At 45.1% G+C, this 19,297-nt stretch overlaps 1 protein-coding gene across 4 annotated transcripts in view; it reads right to left on the bottom strand.

Annotated features, from left to right (window-relative positions):
- KMT2B (lysine methyltransferase 2B) overlaps window positions 1-19,297 on the bottom strand; it is a 1,990,704-nt gene that overhangs the window by 213,909 nt on the left and 1,757,498 nt on the right. For all 4 annotated transcript variants that reach the window (XM_069604859.1, XM_069604860.1, XM_069604861.1 and 1 more), the window contains one exon: window positions 5,917-6,045. In XM_069604859.1, the coding sequence (XP_069460960.1) occupies window positions 5,917-6,045 (129 nt within the window). The remainder of the gene's footprint in view (window positions 1-5,916; window positions 6,046-19,297) is intronic.

Genomic DNA, 19,297 nt, shown 5'->3' with positions numbered 1-19,297 from the left:
AGCAGGGATTTTGCCAGAGCCATTCCTGCCCAAGAGAGGGGGTGAGGGAGTTGGGATGGCCTCAGTCTCTGCACCCCGCCATCCCCCTTTCCGTGTCTTGTTACAGGTGAAAGGTACCCCACTCAATCGCCCAATGCTTGCAGTGCCCCATTCTGAACAGTGTTGTCTCTTTTACAGGGCTGCAGATCGCAGAAAACCCTGAAGAAAAGGAAGACGCAGAAAACCCTGAAGTAAAGGAAGACTCAAACAACCCATGAAAGAAAAATGCAGCGGTCCATGCAACTTATGGGAAGTCCGAGGGGAACAGCTTACCATTAGACCGGAAAGGCAGCTATTTCACCAGGGCAAAATTAAAGGCACACCCCAGATGAAGCACTTAACCAAGAGCCATCAAAGACTGCCAACGGCACCTCACTGACAAAGAGGGCAGGACATAGGAGATTTTTCAAAAGCTTTTTCCCTGTGTAACCCGATATTAGGTAGATTTTTCATTTTTATGCACAATCTCCTCTACATGCGAATCCCCAAGCAAGTTTTGCTGGAGTACATAATTTTTTGGTCTGTTCCCCTGAGTGGGAACCTTGTTCCACACTCACTAATTCTTTTACCCTATCTTTTGGGATACTTTGTATTTCTTTTTATACATTTTTCTTGGGGTTATACTTTCCTCCACAATTTATGTCATCTGTCGTTGGACTTTTGCATCACACAGGACTGTGTGCAGTGTTGCTAGGAGTGCTTTGGGCTTCCCTTTTTATTTTCTGTTATAGGGGGATATTTTTATACTTCCTAACTTTTATAATGGCGAGATCAGCACACCCTACCTTTTGTGGAGTGCTGAGGGGCTACATAGTATCCCCTTTCCCACTGCCCCTGTAACATTTTCGTTACAGTGACAAGCTAACCTGAATGGCCAGTGGCAGTGATTTTATCCTACCTACTTTCGTGCAATTTTTACTTCCAGGATGTACTCGCACAGCCACGGTCGTGGACTGAAGGGTCACCATTGACCCAAAATGACACTGTTCTTTTTTCGTCATTTGTTTGCTTGTTCCTTCTTGGTCCTCAGTCTGCTGTGCTGGGTGGGACAGGTCCGGGTTTGACTTGTATCTTCTGTGGGAATTCTTTGTGAAAGCCGGCAAGGCTCCAGTGTGTCTGTGAGGACAGGAAACGGGGGAGGACTCAAACTCTGCTCTTCTTTGACTTCTGGTGTTCCTGCCAGAAACCAGCACCAACTGGGGTGGGTCAGGGGTGAGGGGGCTGGTTGTACTGAAAGGACAGCTGCCATTTAAAGATTGAATGGTGCATGGGTGCCGATTGGCTGGGTTCCTGCATAAAAGGCATGGCTCCTGAGGCTGAAGAAAAGCTGACCCCTGAAACAGAAGAATCAATGAGCAAAACTAGAGGAGAGATGTCCGAAGAGAGGCCTTCTGTGTAATTGCTGCTGTCCAACCCTTTCTTCCAAGGTCAGGAGAGCTTTGAAGAGGACGACTCTCCCCTTTAGACTGGCGCGACCAATCAGGCTGGAGAGGGGCTGCATTTCAAGCCATCTCACGACGAGCTGTGACCTTCACGGGCTGCAAACCGCCAATACCCTGGAACATGTGGCCACTGTGCAGTGCCTCATCGTCCGAAGATTGAATCCTCCCTAAATTATGGTGGACTCCTTCCGGACCTCCAGAAGCAGGATTCCATTTCTTGAAGTCCTCTTATCAGAGAGCAGGACCGAGAAAGCAAGGCGAATTGACCAGAAGGTAATCGATCTTCACTGGTGTTTCTCAAAAGGCATCAAACTCACAGAACCCTGAAGAATCCTTTGCTGGAAGCCTCTTCAGTCTACTGCTGCTGAGAGATCCACTCCAGTGTCCCTTCTTTCTTCTGCCTGACCAAGAATCTGGTAACTGGGTCTGCTGCATCGTGGGGGCATCGTGCTGTAACCTCTTCTTCACTCATAATGTACTGCAAGCTGAATTGCTGCTCCTGGAGTGCTGATTCGTGTGTTTGAGAGTTTGTTCATACACGTTTGCCCAGTCCTAGCGCCAGTGAGTTTACACAGGGAGACTTCTCTGAAGTCCCTGACTTTTTTTCCCAACAAAGAGTTAACTTACTTGATACAGAAGACTTTCTCTGGAACATTTGAACTTTCTAGAGTTGTGCCTTACCAGTTTTGATCGCCAATCTGACTCTTAGACACTCATAACTAGATAGGGATGGACTTCTAAAGTGTTAGGCCTTGTGACATTTTTGCAAAGTATTTACTTACCTTGTGCAGGTTTTGTTTAATTTACTTTGACCTGAAACAGATATTCTGAAAGTTATTACAAACATTTGACTTACCTTTGAATTGTATACTGCCATTCTAAAAGTATTATCAAAGTGATTTACTTTCTGTGAATAATGCATTGGGTTTGCTAAAGTTACTTATTGTGTGTTATAGAACTTACCTTTTACTATTAGTTTAGTGTTTATATAAAATATACCATTATTTTTAAATAACGTTTAGTGTGTCAGTGTTTCTTTCAGCCTATGTATATACTCTAAGTTCTTTCTGCTGCCTACTGCCCTTTCTCCCTCCCAAGATAAGCCTGGCTGCTCAGCCATTGCTACCAACAAAATCTGAGTTGCTCAGGCCTATACTAGGAGTTGAAGCCCTGTGCTCCAAGTGCGAGTCTTCTAAAGTCTTATCTGTTGGTGGAATTTTGTAAAACTCCCCAACCCCCAGCCCCTTTAGGGAAGATGGGCAGAAATTGGTCCCTAGGGTCAGGTGAACAATAGAGAGGGAAGGCAGGGGGTGGAAGTAAGGGAAGAGCCCTATGAAAGGGGAATGAAGAAAGCACAGGATGTGGGTTGTTTGGGTGAGGTCTGGTGAAGGGGGGCAGATCAAGAGATTAGGTGGAGAAAGGAAGGCAGAATGGAGCATGACAGGGACTGTTTCAGGTGAGGTGCTAGTTGTGAGAGTGGTACCTTTGTAGAATAGTGCAGGAATGATTGTTGGAAGGTTTAAGTGAGGGTTAGAGAAAGAGTAGGTGAGTGAGAAGAGTGTATGGGAGTGAAAAGAGTGAGTGTGAAAGAGGTAAATGTAAGTGGAAAGAGAGGAGAGGGGAATGAGGAGTAGCGGGATAGAGAGAGTAGATGGGTGAGGACAGTAGAGAGGAGAGGAGACTGGAGGATGAGATAGTAGAGCAGATCGGAGGGTGGGAGAGTAGAGCAAATTAGAGGGTGAGAGTACGAGGGAGAGAATAGTGAGAGATTGTGTGACTGTCAGAACAGGAGGAGTGAAAATAGGAGAAGACAATGAAGATGATCGCGGGAGAGAGGAAGAGTCAGGAATGCAACATCAGGGACAGGCACCAAAACAGTGGCAGTGCATAGTGCTAGGAATTGGGCATTTTAAAAAAGACCAGATCAAAATTGAAGACCCTAAAATCCAGGGGAACTGCTAGGGATAAGTCTTCCCCTGAAAAAGAAAGAAAGAAAAGATTGAGGCTGTTAGGCCATCACTTTCTTCATAGTTACTAAGCTGTAGTTGCCAACCCAGGGAATAAGTAAGCACGTAGTCCTTTCTCCCTTTCTATGGCGGCCATTACTGTAAATGAAAAAAAAGCTAAGCAAAAAAATAGCCGCCATGGGACAGGGAGAAGGGACTACAGGTAGTCCCTTCTCCCTTTCCATTGCAGCCTGTCCAGAATGGAAAAGTCTTGTCGAGACAGTGGCGCGATGCATGCACAGACTTCTTCGGGCTTACCATAGGGTAAGGCTCGGAAACTTTCCAATTGGTGCGCTGCTTTCTGCATTCTAGCGGCGTGCCGGGTATTAATCGTATATAAAGTTTCAGCATAATTTGAGTACTGCCAAACAAAAACCCTTGAACCATCCTCTGGAGTCTGGATATGGATAATCTTAGGGTCATCTCTGACTGTCCCTGGGCTGATTGCAACGCTCTACACAATCCAAACACTCATGCACTTACCAGGCTTCCTGCAAGTATCCAGTGAACGTGCTTGACCATATAGGGACATTTATCATACTGCCAACAAAGCCAGTGCAACACAAAGACAGTATCTTAAAAATGAGACATAATTTTGGGACCCAATATGTTAAAATGGCAAAAATAACCAGAAGCTGTGTTAAACTGCTTGTGTGTAAAAAGCCACCCAATGTGAAATAACAGGGGACCTGTAATCCTGGTGTTACTCTCTATAGGGAAGGTAATAGGGCTACACAAAATAATTAAATAGGGGACATGCCCACTGTAACAGTAGGCTTAGAAACTAACCAGTGGACCAATTGCATCAGTGAGGTTGAAAGACCCCTCGTCAAAAATAGGTCCGGATCAAAGGTACTGACCTCAATGAGACTTAATATGCTGGGGGTCTCATTGAACGAGATGGCAAAGCTGAAAAAAAGAGAACTTTTCATAACATCAAGTGTAGAACAACTAACCATGTCAATTTAGGAAAATGGTTCTTGGATGCAAACCCATACATGAGTATTTCCATGAACATTTGCCAATTTAGGGAGACCGCTAGCCAAGACAACCACGTAACCAGGTCACCAATGAGATCATAGTGCTCTATGTTTATTCTATGAGAGGTTTCATTCTGAATGGATAACTAAATAAAATTAAAAAAAGGAACATAGCAACATTTTCAAAAGAGGCATGGCAATGTATGTATACAAATACAAGGCTTGTCCCCACCAGGTGGCATGCTTCTGTTGCTGCTGCTCTCATTGCACGTGTAACCATTAACAAAATGCAGCACTGCACCCTATTTTAAGAGGTCTACATGCTTTCTCTGGTCGTGCTGCTGCTAGTAATGACTGGCGTGGCTCTATCAAACAGGCACCCGACAAGTCAATTCTTGGGAAGAAAGAGCGAGAGAGGGCAAGCCAAAGGGGTCGAGGGCAAGAGGGAGAAAGGGAGCAAGCAACCGAGAGAAAGTGAGAGAGCTAGAGGCTAGACTGGCATGGTACAGCCAATAGTGTTAAACACTTTCATTTAACTAATTTTAAAGAAGGCCGGAAGCAAACTAAAGAAAAAACAGGGGCTGTAGGTTTCCAGGATCATAATGAGTTCAGGAAAAGCAGTTCAGTCTCTCTGGTATCCTAATTTCAGTAGATGGCCACAAGAACAGATCTACTGCCATGGTTGTACCTTCTCCTAAGAAGTGTGGCTACAGGTAGCCTTAGAGTGGAAAACAGTTACTGCAAATTCAATTTGTCTGGGGCAAAAATATGATTTTTTAATTTAATTAGATGCTAATTATATACAACATCCATGTTCCAATGAGGGACTGGTGTCTCAGCAATGAGTCAAATATTGCTAAAATCACCAAAGATGGAATAAGTTCAGCAGTTTCACGGTCTTCCATTATGCGCTGCAGAATTGAGACCCAATCTAAAGTTGCATTCTGAAAGCAAAATTATCAGTCACTCATCTTGGTATGATTAAACATAAGTTCTATACCATGTTTAGTGTGTTGACATTCCATGGAATTCTAAGTCTCACAATCGCCACTTCCCCCCATAAGAAACACCAGGAAAATTCACCATATCAATTTTAAAGCAGGAGCCCACACCTATGACATTACTTCTCCTATTTCATTCAATCACTGCAGGGACAAACTTGATACCTTAAAACTGCACTCTTCATTCATCTAGTTTGTTGAACTTCTTCAACCATGCATTAGGCACACCCAATTCCACCCATCAAGTCGCTGGAGAGTACAATGTTCAGCAATCAGACAACCTAGAGCGCACCTGCCTTCAATCACATCACATGTCCTTAAGGATACAAGCAGTTGCCTTCACTCACAGATTAACTGCACAGGGCCACAATGATTTATCATTCACTATGCTTACAACATGAACACTAACAGATGCTTTCTTTATCTGTTGTAGAGAACATTCACTCACTTTCAATGCTTTCTGCTTGTACGTTGAAGCCGTCTTCATTGCTGATCTCAAAACGGAGGCGAGGGTGTGGCTTGCTGGGCTCCGAGTGTTCAATGACTGGCACATCCTCATCTGAGCTAGAGAAGTCATCTGCAAATAAGCACAACCTACATGTAAGGGAGGACGCAGGGGCTCTGCAGCAGCACCAGGATGATGGAAAACAGAATAGGCAAGAACTATATTTGAGTTGTGTACGAGGTAAAAAAAAAGAAATTAAACTGAAGGAATAACCTTACTCACCAACTGCCTTGTAGAATACAGAAGATATATACTGACCTCAATGAGACTTAATATTACAAAAAGCACACACACAAGGACTTCAGATTACAGAAGAGCACAAATTACCTATACTCCATCCACACACAACTTTCTGCAAAGAGCACAAGCACCCGGCAACCCACCAGAAAATGGAGCCTATGCAGATTTTTAAAAGAAAAGTCCTTAACTATAGTGCAATGAGGTGGAGCTTAGACACATCTGCTCACCAAATATTACTGCATTAGGGATTTATCATCAGCAGGACTTTACATCCCATCTCGTCCTTAACCAGCTCAACAGAGAAGAACAAACTACTTACCTTTGGTAATGTTTCATCTGTTGGATTTCTATGGATACCTCATCTAAGATATATTGTCCTGGGGCAGATGATCTCGGAAACTTTTCAACAGCTGTGGGTGCAGTATGGCATTGGCGTTGAGGCCCCTCAGCATTGTCTTCAAGGCCGGACGGGACTTGGGCAGAAACAGCTTGCGCCATGCCCTGTAACCTCAGTTTACTTGTGTTTTTCTCTGTGCTCAGCGCATTGGGGATTGTATGTTACAGAAAGTACACCTTGGGACCATTGAAAGAGGGACAGGGAGAGTGCTCTCTAATTAGAATAGGATGGCGATGAGAAATCTGAGGGAGGAACATCCATCAGAAAGAACATTACAAGAGACAAGTTCTTCTAATGATATGATATGATAGGTTATTTATAACGCGCTTAATACCCAGAGGTTTCTAAGCTCGGACCTGGTGCTCTGTGTCGTCTTGCTTCCAAGGCGAGCACATTGCCCCTGAACTATCCTCCCTTGCCGAATGGATTGTGTTCTCCCACCGATTCTTCATCTTGGATAGCTGGAGGAGGGAGGAGCGAGGGCCCATTGACATTAGATTAAAACTTGTTGCATGACAGCTGTACCAAAATGGGTGTCCTGACCTGATGGTGTCCAGGAAGTAATATATTGCAAAAGTATGGATAGAAGCCCAAATTGCCGCTTGGCAGATTTTTAGTACTGATGTGGCAACTACCACTTTAGATGAGTGCACCCTGAAAGAATCAGGGATGTCCTTTCCTGCAATACAGTAGCATTCAGAGACGCACAGTACTGATCCATCATGACATGGCATGCTTCGTCACCCCTTTGCCTCTCTTTGGGCCGGTGTACCCTACAAAGAATTGGTCATCTGATCTGAAACTATTTGCTGTGGTGATGTAAAAACTCAATGCTCTTTTAGGGAGTAGTCTATGCAGTCTTTCCTACTCCATGGAAGAGTGAAGCAGAAGATAGAAAGCCAGTAAGCAGATATTTTGTGGAAAGAGAAACGGACACCACTTTGGGGAAAAGGGAGGGGCACACTCTTAGTGTGACCTTGTCTCTTGAGAAGATAATGAAGGTTGTTTAATGTGGTAGCGCTTGGGGTTGAGGAAGGACAGGGATCAGTCGGTACGTACACAGAAGTGTAAAGGTTACAATCCACAACAAATGCATCCCCCAGTGTTCTCCCAGGGGAAATTCCTGGGAGCAGAACAGTTTGCAATTCTTGTTGGAACTGGAAGCTGTTAGGTAAGAATTGGTGCAGTCACACTGTGAGAATACACAAGACTCATCTGCTTGGTATTAGGTAACCCACCTTTTGGTATAGGTCTGTACTACACAAGTTGGTACTGTGACTAAGAAGCCAAGCCTATCTCAAAAGGTGTAAATGTGAGCTGTAGAGCTGTACAATTGAAATCCGTAAATACAAGTAGGCAAGTAACACACTCAAGGTTTCAGTTATAAGCAGTTATTTAACGTCAGTTTTAAATAAGCATACTTTAAAATGGCAAAAGATTGAAACACTACGAATAAAGTTTTAAATTACTTTTCAGAATCAAACAAGCCAGTGGATAATCTTTGGATATGCTTCATACACTTCTCCTACACCCGGAGGTGACTTCAATTACAAGGATAGTATTTGCATTTATATATTACACTAGCATACTTTGCAGATTCAGAGTTGCAGAAAGAAAAGGTTAAGGGAAGCAAAAAGGTTAGAACAGATTCTCAGAATATGAGGACTACTGAATCTAGATAAGCCTTTCCCAGCAGTAACACTGTTTAACTAGCTACAACCTATGGGGGGAGAAGCAATATCAAAGTCAATGGATTAAGAAGAGTGCCTTTAGGGAGACAGGACAGCCAAAGTCATTTGGACACAGTCTATGGATCTGATGCACTTCTTGGAGAAGAGTCTTGCACAAAGTTAAAGAGTACAGAAAAATCACTTGTAGGGCCACAAGCTGTAAAGTCTGTGAAAAGGGAGTTGAAATCAAATCAGAAAGTAAGTAGGTGCCAACCTCAAGTGAGACAGTACAACTTAAGGCAAGAAGGTAAGTACCTCGAAGCCCAAACAGTACCTCTAGTTAGAAGAATAGGTGGTCCAGCTGGATTCTGTCTTGCTAGATCCAAGCAGAACCTGGTTTCTGAGCCTCAGTCATGGGGACAAGAGGGAGGATGTCAGAAGGGCTCCTGCAGCAGTACTCGGGAAGGTTGTCGGCAGCTATGGGCTCTTTTCGTTTCAGCGGCACGTCGAGGTTTCACGCTTAGTAAACGGCACCGATGCGGATCGTTGGACACCGGTTGGACTTTCCGTGCTCCCTCGGTCCTGTATTCTGGTGAGGGGACTCTGGATCAGGATGTCCTGCTTCTGGTTGTCCTTATGAGACTCCTGGAGCTTTTGGCTGGATTTGTTCCGTAGCAGAGGTTGCACTCGATTATGGTCCCTCGGCATTGGGCTTCTGCAGCAACGGAGAGGCACAGCAAGTCAGGGAGGGCACCAAGTGGAGTTCGTCTCGGGGTTAGTTGGACCCACTAACTGAAGGGGAGAAGTCATACCTTAGGAGCTTCTCTGTTGAGGTGAAAAAGGAGGTCAGCACAGCAGCAGGGCTTCACTGGCCAATTTAAGGTCCAGGAGGTTGCAGCAAGCTTGGTTTACGGTTTCGTCTTCGGATGTTCTTCCAGTGGTCAACTATGCCTGTAGTCCCAAAACCCTTGCCTTTTAAGCAGTTTCTCCCATTCATGCACAGCCTAGGCTGTCAATCACACAGCAGGGTGTGCTGTCCTGCAAGGACGGACAGCCAACCAGCCAATCAGGACTAGTTTCAGTCATGATTTCCTAGAGACAAAGGACATAGGAGTTACGGGACCCTCACTCACATCCTGTCCTTCCAGACACACTGGAGCCAAGGGTGGGCTTCAGGGCTGAAGCCTGCCAGAGGCAAGACAAAGGGCTCATACCTGTCTCAATGCACAGAGTAAAAGTCAAGAAAGACCTCACAAACAGAAAATAGCAAAGAAAGACAACGGGCCATTTTGACAAAATGGTCACTCATCAGTGCTGTACTGTAGCTGAGAATTCAGCCTCCAGTAGGAAAGCACAATGGTAGGAAAAATTAAACCGCTGCCACAAGCCATTTAAAGCAGCAAGGGTAACAAATAATTGTTACATTGGAAGGTAGGATAAGTGGCTACTAGGTAACCTCCCAGCACTCCACATAAGGCAGTGTGTGCTGGACCTAGAAAGAGAAAGGGTAAGTAAAGTCAATTTCACTTTACTATTCTTGGCAACTGTAGTTCACACAAGAAAAGGTATTTAAACCTTAAGAGGAATGCAAAGGATTTCTCAGTGACACTGCGTGTAACCATACAAAAAGCAGATGCCTATGGAGTTTGTCAGACTCCAAAAACAGTTAAAACACAAAATCCAAATCAAGTAAAAACACATGTGAGAGGGAGAAGAAAAAGGTCCCCCTCATCCAGGGGTTAAAATTAAAACATCCTAAGTCCACCTAAAGAGCTAATTTTCCCTAACAGAAGCAAACAAATCCATCAGAGGGGTTCTCAAAAGGGTAAATATCTCAGAATGAACTGTCTGTCACAGTTCCCACTTGGTTTATGTGAAGTTTTGACTCCATCAGGAATCATAGCCTGCTCACCATCAGTTTGTTCAGTTGAATGCCCCAGCCCTTCAAGGATCCCTCGGCAACTACAGTCGCCTCCAGCCACAGTAGCAAAAAAGTTATCTTTGCGGGTCCACCACAGTAGGTCTTGCACGAACCTATTCAGGGCCTCAAGCAGGTCTATCATGTCTGAGAACTGTAACCCTTGGGACATGTAGGGCCCACTGAAGTGACCTCATTAGTAGTTGGGCCTCTGGCACCAAAAGAAAGAAGAATGACATGAGTCCTAGCAACTGCAAGTAGTGCAGGGCTGGCAGAAGTGAGTTGAAATTTGGTTACCATCTGTTGGATGTGTAGAGAGCCTTGTAGTCAGTAGGAAAAGCCTTCCCAGAGGAAGCATCCAGGATTGCTCTAATGAATTGGACCATTTGAAACAATATCACGTGGGAATTTCTGAAGTTGAAGGGCAGATCTTGAAACTGGTAGTGGGAACTGCCTACGATGAACCTCTGGTACTTCCTGTGCTTTGGATGCATTGGGCCATTAAAGTAAGTATCCCAGAGGTCGATACCAGCCAATTCTGGAACCCCCAGGACAGGAAAATCTGCTAGAGCGTCACCATTTTGAACTTATCTTTCCGGAGGAACTTGTTGAGGCCCAAGATAAGTTGCAGTCCTCCGTCCATTGGAACTAAAAAGTAAAGGGAGTACCACCCATTGTTCCTTTCCACTTGCGGTGACATTTAGACAGCACCCTTCTACAGCAGGAAGGCTATCTCCCGTTTAAGTAGCAGGTCTGGAACATGAGGTGGCGAAGAGGATGGAGGGCAGTCTGGTGTGCAACGTAATAAAGGGAGGCAATATCCAGGGGTAACAATTTGCTGAGGCCAGGCGTCCAAAGTAATATTGCACCATTTTTGGAATGATGCGCCTGATGTCATCCTCCCCAAAACCAGGCGCCGCAGAATCAGAGAAATTCTAAAGGTGGTTTTTCACCCACTGCAGTGCTAGAGGGGACAGAGGCTGGAGCTGGTGTACTATAGCCCTAATGACTTAGCAGCTGCTTTAGAGGCCTGCAACCTTTCCACAATATCAACCACCTTTGAACCGAGCAGGTTATAACCATCAAATGGCATATTTAGCAGTCTGATCTGCACATACTGAGCAAAGCCTGATGTCCTCAGCCAGGAAAATCTCAGTAATACGGAACTTGTGCCCATGGTTCTTGCGACGCAATCAGTTGCATTAAGACTAGACTGAACTGCTTAGCCCATTGCTTCCTTACCAACCCCCACAATGCTCAGGAAGTCGTCCCTCATTTCTCCTTCTGAGACATGTGCTGCAGCCTTAGGTAGAACTGTGTAACACCCTTGCTGGGCAGAAAGTAAATAAAAGGATATCGGGCGCAAGAAGAGAAGTCGCGTCGGGGATCCATGAAAACAAAAAGAAAACACATTAGAGTAAAGAACCCTTGCGTGTAGTCACACAAGGGATCCTTTACTCTAAAAAAAAAAAGATTCTGAAAGTCGGTTGCCAGCACGAGCAGAGTGCCGTTAGGATAACGTTTACAACCCTCTCTAAAGAGGGTTGACAGGTGATTTTCACCATACTCGGCGCCACAGAGTTTGAATGAAGGCGTTCCTCTGATGGGCATCAATGAGTATGCACGCTCCCCTGCCTATCAGTCACTGCCGGCCTTGGGCACTCAAATTATTGGTGCTCCCCACAGCAGAGAGCACCCAACGTTTCAGCCCTCCCTGACATCGTAATAATTGTAATGGGGCCGCCCCTGCCAGGCAGCCCAACAGAACTCCCCTAGCCGCACCTGGCAGATACAGCCGAGGTTGAGCAGTGCTGTGGGGGACCCCTATACTGCTGCAGTCAACGTCTATGGACTTTTCTTTGAGCACGGTGGGATCAACTTTTTTGACCTGCCTTATCGAAGACCTCCATCATTTTTTTATGACTGAATTCTTCCCATTTTCTTGCCCAAGCAGATTTGGAAAGAAAATGTACCCGTCTAGAGCGTGTGCGTCTTCAAAGAAGAGGATGAATGTCTGGATTCGCTGCGCGAATGGGACAATTCTATTTGTTTTTGGGGTCTTTTTTCTTTGGTGTCTCTAAAGATTTGTTGACCACATCGAAGCTTCTACCCTCGGAAGACTTACATTTCAGTGGGGTTGTACTTGGCGACTAAGAAGTCAATCACCCAAGAGAAACTTTCGAAGCACTCGCCTTCAATGCATTTGGTGCCATATTCTGACCAGAAGCGCAATCGGTTATGTCATGCTCGGCAATGAGGCAGAAAAACACAAACCTTGCGAGGGTCTGTTAATGTTGCAGTCACAATGCTGAGTCTTCTGAAAACGTGGAAGGTTTTGGTGTCGACATTTTGACTAGAAAATTGAATTTTATTGAGTAAGTCAGAAGACATTTCTGAGGTGTCGAAGGTAGTTCACGAGAAGAGTGCTGAGAATTTGGGAAAAAGGAACCGAGTTCACAAGGGGGTTAAGAGCTATTTGTACCAATGCCACATCCAGCCTCAAAGACAGAGCACCAAGCAACCTCAACCCTAATGCTGCAAAGTGCCTGTTACGGCCGTTTTTCAAAAGTCCACCTGTGGTAGGACTTTATGAAACTATCCCCTTTTGTATACAGAGGCCTGACTTCTAATATAGGCCTGTAACCACTCAAGGTATTGGTAGTATGGCACAGCACCCAGGCTCATTTTAGGAGGGATATGTGAGTTATATGTGAGTAGAAAGAACTTTGTATATAAATAGACCCAAATAAACATTTATACACTTGTAGTTATATCAAAATATTTATTTTATATGCGGTGGTATATATTGACCCACTCAACAGTATTTCTCCACATCACCAAGCTGTATTTGCTCAAGAAAAAGCAATATGGCTGCGTTGGCTCCTGCGTGCCCCAGGGGCGCCAAACTGCATTTTTGCCAATAACAAAACGATGGCTGCACCGTCGTGCCAAGCACACGTCCGGCAGGCTGGAACAACGGGACACACTGAAGGAGCATGCCAGTGTGTTCTGAAACATAAATGGAATGAAGTGAAAAGGCAGCACTGCTTTGCTGAAAACCCAAAATTCCCCTTTAAAAGGAAACTTTTCACCCTTTAAAAATGCTGCTTTGACGCTAATTTCATCTGTTCATTCTGAAACAACTGTGATTAAAAAGGCCCTGTCATGCCTAGGATATTTCACTGTTTCTCACCAAAACCAGGCAGGATTCCTGAGTGTCAGGCCCGTCAAACCAATTCTGCGAGAAATCGATAAGCAACTTCACTTTCACTCACACAGGAACATGCGTTTATTTCTTTCCAAAAGTATCCAGACTCAGCAGTTCAAAGAGACTAACTCCCTGAGCCAGATCAGTGTCAATGTATCTATGCTTTAGATGAAACTCCTGCATTCAAGGAAATGACTATAGCTGCAAAGACAGTGTGGGAATCTGAGGGAGCTGCCAAACCGAATTTAAAGAAAGAAATGCTAGCAGTTTTCAACACCTGTAAAAAATGGGCTTTGCTGACTGAAGAAACAAAAATGCCCCGTTTAAAAATAAATTGTAGAATGAAAGCCTGCTTACTTAGCAATGTAAAGGGGCTTTGTTGCTGGTGAAAAGACATACATTGGATATTTTCTTCCACAGGACTGTTTAATCCTGAACCCAAAATAAGAAAATGAAGAGTTTAAAAAACATGGCCTGAATTTGCAAGCTCTCAAAAAAACAGTTATTCCAGTTGTCAGCCCTGAAACCACCCCCTGAGGAAGGGGGATCACACCATAAATTCTCAGCAGAGACTAACAGCCCACTGATAATTACAGGGTGGGAAAGAATCTAGTCTACAGAAACCCACTGACAATGGGACTCCCAGGGCAAGGACGTTGAAAGTGTGAAGGGGCAATAAAACCTCCAATCAAGATGAGAAACCCCCACCTTGCTATGAAGGAAATGACAGTTGTTTGCAGTTGAAGGAAGAAAAAAAAATGATCTAGTGACAATGGACTGCCTTTTTGTTCCAAAGATTGTTTCATAAATAAAAATAAACTTTAAAGACTTTTATCTCAACAGCAAGACTTATTTTCGCAGTGTAAATGTGAATTTTTGGGCTTTCTTTTCAGACTTGGTAGAATTCACTGACACCTTGGGAACAGAAATGGAAGAATATGGTGGATTACAAGCAAAGCATCAGTGTTGCAAATATTAATTTTTGCACATACATCCCTGATGATCAACCACATCCATGTATAAAGTTATGTTAGGCTAAATCCCAACATTGCTTTACAGTCGGAAGCGGCTGCTAGCGATATTCTGCTGCAGTGCAGCTTAATTGTAAGCCTTGTCTCGTTGGCTATAGGGTCCTTTCCTCAAAAGTGACGAGGTTCAGAGCACTGGGGGATACTGCTGGCACATAGGAGTATGGGAACGTGTGATCACTCCGACGGCGTTGCCTCCCTTGTTTTGCGGACCCGTCTAGCGGTGTGCAGGGGCTGTTCGGTTGGTAGACACTGGAGGGTGAGTTGTGGTGGTGTGTGGTGAATCCGCCCTATATTGCCCGGTTCTACAGTCCTCTCCTGTTCTTTCTATGGTGGCTGTGGGCTCCTTTGTGCTTCTGTCTAGTGGCCCTACGGCCTGAACCCACAGTATACATTTCTGTACTTTGTGGGGCCTATTAGCATATTTGGGAGACTGGATCAGGTTCGTCACTAAGGCCAGAGTCACTAATATCAAGTGGAAGGGCGTTTTTAAGGCTCAGATTGGGGTGTGTTGGAGCTATTCACTCCCTATTCTCACGAGCGCCTAGAACAGTTGGTGAGAGGGGCCGTTACCCAGATAGAGTTAATACAAACAAACTTTTATCTTTACAGTGGTCAAGCGAGCAACTCAAAATGCCGCCAGGGAAAAAGCTGGCACAAAGCAAATATAATCTATGCAAGAAGAAGAAACAACTGGAGGCAGATGCACTACAGAGTGAAGAGATGGGATGTCCTAAGGAAAACAAGAAGAATCATCCTAAAAAGCCCATCCTTCCTGGTCAAGGGGTAATTACTGTGTTTTTCCCTCCCCACCCTATACCAGAAATTAATTCCACGATTATCGAGGAACCTGCACTTCCAGGAGCTGGAGGGGGGGGAGACCCAATGAGTTCTACTAATTTCGACGACATTGACAACAGCTCGTTATTAGAACTCTGAACATTCAGCGAGGGATGACCCCACAGATCCCCAGGCTGTCTGGAGATGCAGGTCTGACACAGGGTATTAATCCCTCGTCCTCACCAGTCAGTGCTTTGGGCCATTCGGTTCCGATGAGCAGATTGTCTGCTTCACCAAATATGGTAATGGTCTCAATGGAGGACGTGCCGGACACAGAGGAAGGAGACCTTTCCTCTCCGTTCCCTGGGGCAAACGAATTAGCAGAGATTCAATCTTCTGTGGCCTCTCTTCAATTTGCCTTAAAAATATTGCTCCAAATGACAGGGCGTATTCTAGCAAATACCAACTCACTGACCACGGTCCGGGCATATGAAAATCACGAGGAAGTGGAGGCAGATATCAATTTATCTGAAGCCATTGTTATGGCTGAGGAGATTAACACTACACCAGATGAAGACGTCTCTGTAATTTGAAGAAGCCTCTGTAATTATGGATCAGAGCAAGGTGGTCTTTCTCCAGTAAGCAACGCAAATTGGCAAAGGCGGCGCAAAAGAACAGGAAAAACTTGATATTGGGCCCCTCAGAGGGACATACTGAGAACATTGGTGGCCGTTCAAAGAAAGCCAAAAAAAGGGCAGCAAGAGCTAAGAAAAAAATTAGCCCGGGAGGTGGCTGTTTGTGCAGCTGGTTGATAACTGATCACGATAAGAGCAAAGATCAGCTGGTAGAGTTGGAACGACCAGCAAGGGAGGACGTGAGGATAGAGGAAGGATGGATACCGACCGCTGATGTATTGGAGGAGCAGGCAGAAGAGTGGGAATGACTTGAGAATGAAGACCAATTGATGGAGGAAAGACAACCTAGGAGCCCAAATAAATCATCCCATCTCCTGCATGCCTCTGCCAAAGCCATTAGTCAGTCCTCCTATTAAATCTGCAAAGGTCGGGACAGACATCTCAGCAAATAGGATCTGTCCGATTAAGAACCTGTACAAAAATGGCAAATGCAGATGGCTGCCACAATCTGAGTTTCTGACCCGACAACACTCAGTCCCGGAATTACGTGTCCTGAAGTCTGACGACTTTCAGTGTGTGGAGCCATTGAAGGGCCTGAATCCCTGTGTCTCTGCCCTGCATTGTAAGTTCATATCCACTGCACAGATGATCAGGAAATATCAAGATGAGTTGTGGGGAGTGGATGTTGAGATCGATGCAGATCTGGATGAAACTGACCCCAGTTTCGAATATGAGGAAACAGGTGGGCCGGTTACATCGGTGGTGTGTCCCATCGTACCCAAGGGAAAGAAAGTAGAAGTTGCGGACGTCCAACTTGTTCTAAAATGGCTAGCGGAATCTCTACCTGAGGTGTTACCCAAACACTGAAATGTATTACTATTATCCTGGAACAGGAGAGGATTTGCACATCAATTGACTTTGGAGGGATCAGTACACTTTGTTTTAAAACATAGTCTAATATGTATTCAAGAGACTTGGACGATGGGCTCTTTGCTATTGGATGGCTATGTGAACTATCAATCCTTTGCTAAAAGGGGAGAGAAAGGTAGACCATTTGGTGGGCTGCTGATAGGGGTGGCTAGCTTTCTGTCTTCGAAGCGGATATTCTGCAATCAAGATAATTTGTTGGCAGTGGAGGTCGAGTACGGACCCAAGGGCAAAGGGGAAAAATTCTTGCTGATAAACTTATACAATCCTCCTCACGCCTTGATAAGTGAATCACTGCAAGAAGCCCTTCACAAGCTATTAGCCTCCTGGTCAGTCATATCGGGAAACAGAGCGGTAATTGTAGTGGGTGACTTTAACTGCCGCATACCTGGAGAGGGAGGGATACATCCACAAAATCCTAAATTGAGAGAAACGTTTATTGACTCACATTAAAACTGATGTTGAGGGGCCGCGATGGCGCCAATTGTTTGATGAATGGGACTTGAAAATGCTGAACGGCCACACTGTTAGTGACCATCCTGGGAAACATACTTGGACTAATGGGTCTTCCTGCAGTATGGGATACATTACTCACCGTAATCGTATTTCTGATGCTTGTATCTGCTTAGATTCACATGCTGTGCATAGGCCGACATCTAGTGGAAGCTGCAGAGTATTACAGTTTGTTTTTCGAAACTCGAAAATGGGCGTCGACACAGGGCGTGCCAGTAATACCATCCCTAGTGTGACGTCCACTGTACCCAAGATCCTGCACGCGTCTAGGATCCTCAGAATGTTTTTTTCCGCCATACTGGTCGGAAGCATTTTGCGGAGTCCCCTGGCCTTAGCCATACTTTTGCTAAAATTTAAAATAATAATCTATTGACATCCTTCCCCACCTCAACGTCGAACTTCGACACTCGACGCCGGCTGGAGAAGAAATCGACCGTCGGCTGCTGCACGACGGATTTGGGCCTCGGAAGGCCGCTGGCCTCGGCCCAGGCCTGGTAGGCCGCTGGCCTCGGCCCTGCAAGTAGGGAGAGTGGGGGGTGGTACATACTCTACACTCTTGGTATATAGGTACACCTTATACATTTCCTACACTTAACAGCCCGCTGCCTCAAGGTACGTATGGAGGGTACCCCTTTTCAATTCTGCCCCAAGTGCAACCGCAAATACCCTTGGGTCGACAGGCACGCCACGTGCAATCTCTGCTTGCCGAGGGACCACCCCAAAGCGAACTGCAGAGCGTGTAGTAGGTTTAAACCTAAGACACTTAAGGACCGTTCGACGAAGCATTGGGCCCACCACGCCAGGCAGGCGGCCATGGCAGCGGAGGGCGCCTTTGCTGCTGGATGTTGATGATATGATAGTCTCTTCGAACAAATGGAGTGACCATTCTGCACTACGGTGTGTATTAAATATCCCACAAAGAGCACCCGAGAAGAGTAATATGGGTACAGTATACATAAATAAAGTAGGCTCAAGTATAAGGTGGTCTGCCAAGAATATCAGGCTTCAGAAGCACTTGCGATTGAAAAATGGCCCTGCCTACCTAATTTTAACGACATGTCCATTGAGTCAATAGAAAATTGGATCAATGTTTTTTCGAGCAACCACACTTCGGCCCCTACTCAGAGTATGATTAGACCAGAGAGTGGGGTACTCCCGTTCAACAAGAAGATTAGAGATGCTAAGAGGGACCTGAGAAGGGAGTTGCCTATCAGCAAGAAAAAGCTTGGGTCTACAGAAGATCTATAGGCAATTGCGAGGAAAATTAAAAACAAATATCGAGCCAATATTAAAAACATACGTCAAGCTGAAAGATCTTTGATACATCAGAAATGAGTACAGACCATCTGCTCTAAAAATGCGCGTAGCATTTGGTCACTTCTTGGTGAAGCTAGGGAGACTGCTAAGGGTCAATTGACTAACCCTATTAAAGCTGATGAATGGGAACATTTCTTAAAGAATCGTAATGTCATCTTGCAGATAGGGGAGACCTCCCCCCCGAAAGCTACTATACCAATCATACCTTTTGATATATCCTATATAACCGGCTAGACCCGAATAATTATAGATTACCCTCCATGTTGGATACAGCAGGCAAACTGTTTGCCTCCTTGCTGCTCAATGAGTTTCAGTCATGGGTAGACGAGGCTGATATTTTGTCTAAATTCCTATGTGGATTTAGAAAAGGTTACTCTACTGGCCACAATCTGATAGTTATGAATTTGCTGAGATCAAGGGCTCGCAGAAGGGGTGAACGGCTTTATGCACTATACATCGATTTCAAAGCGGCCTTTGATTCGGTGCCTAGAGAACGAATATGGTGTAAACTCGCCGCTCTGGGTTGCCTTGCTGGCATACTGTACTATCTCATATTGCTACACTACAACACCTCAGTTAGGTTGAAATTAGATCAAGAGGGGCACCTGACTGGCAAAGTGCAACTGAATAGGGGAGTGAAACAGGGTTGTGTGACTGCGTATACAACCTTTACGTCCATGACATACTGTTG

The sequence above is a fragment of the Ambystoma mexicanum genome, chromosome 1p (assembly GCF_040938575.1).
Source record: "Ambystoma mexicanum isolate Mex_15411 chromosome 1p, UKY_AmexF1_1, whole genome shotgun sequence".
Classification (NCBI taxonomy): Eukaryota; Metazoa; Chordata; class Amphibia; order Caudata; family Ambystomatidae; genus Ambystoma; species Ambystoma mexicanum.
This window is presented reverse-complemented; position numbering and strand designations above follow the sequence as displayed.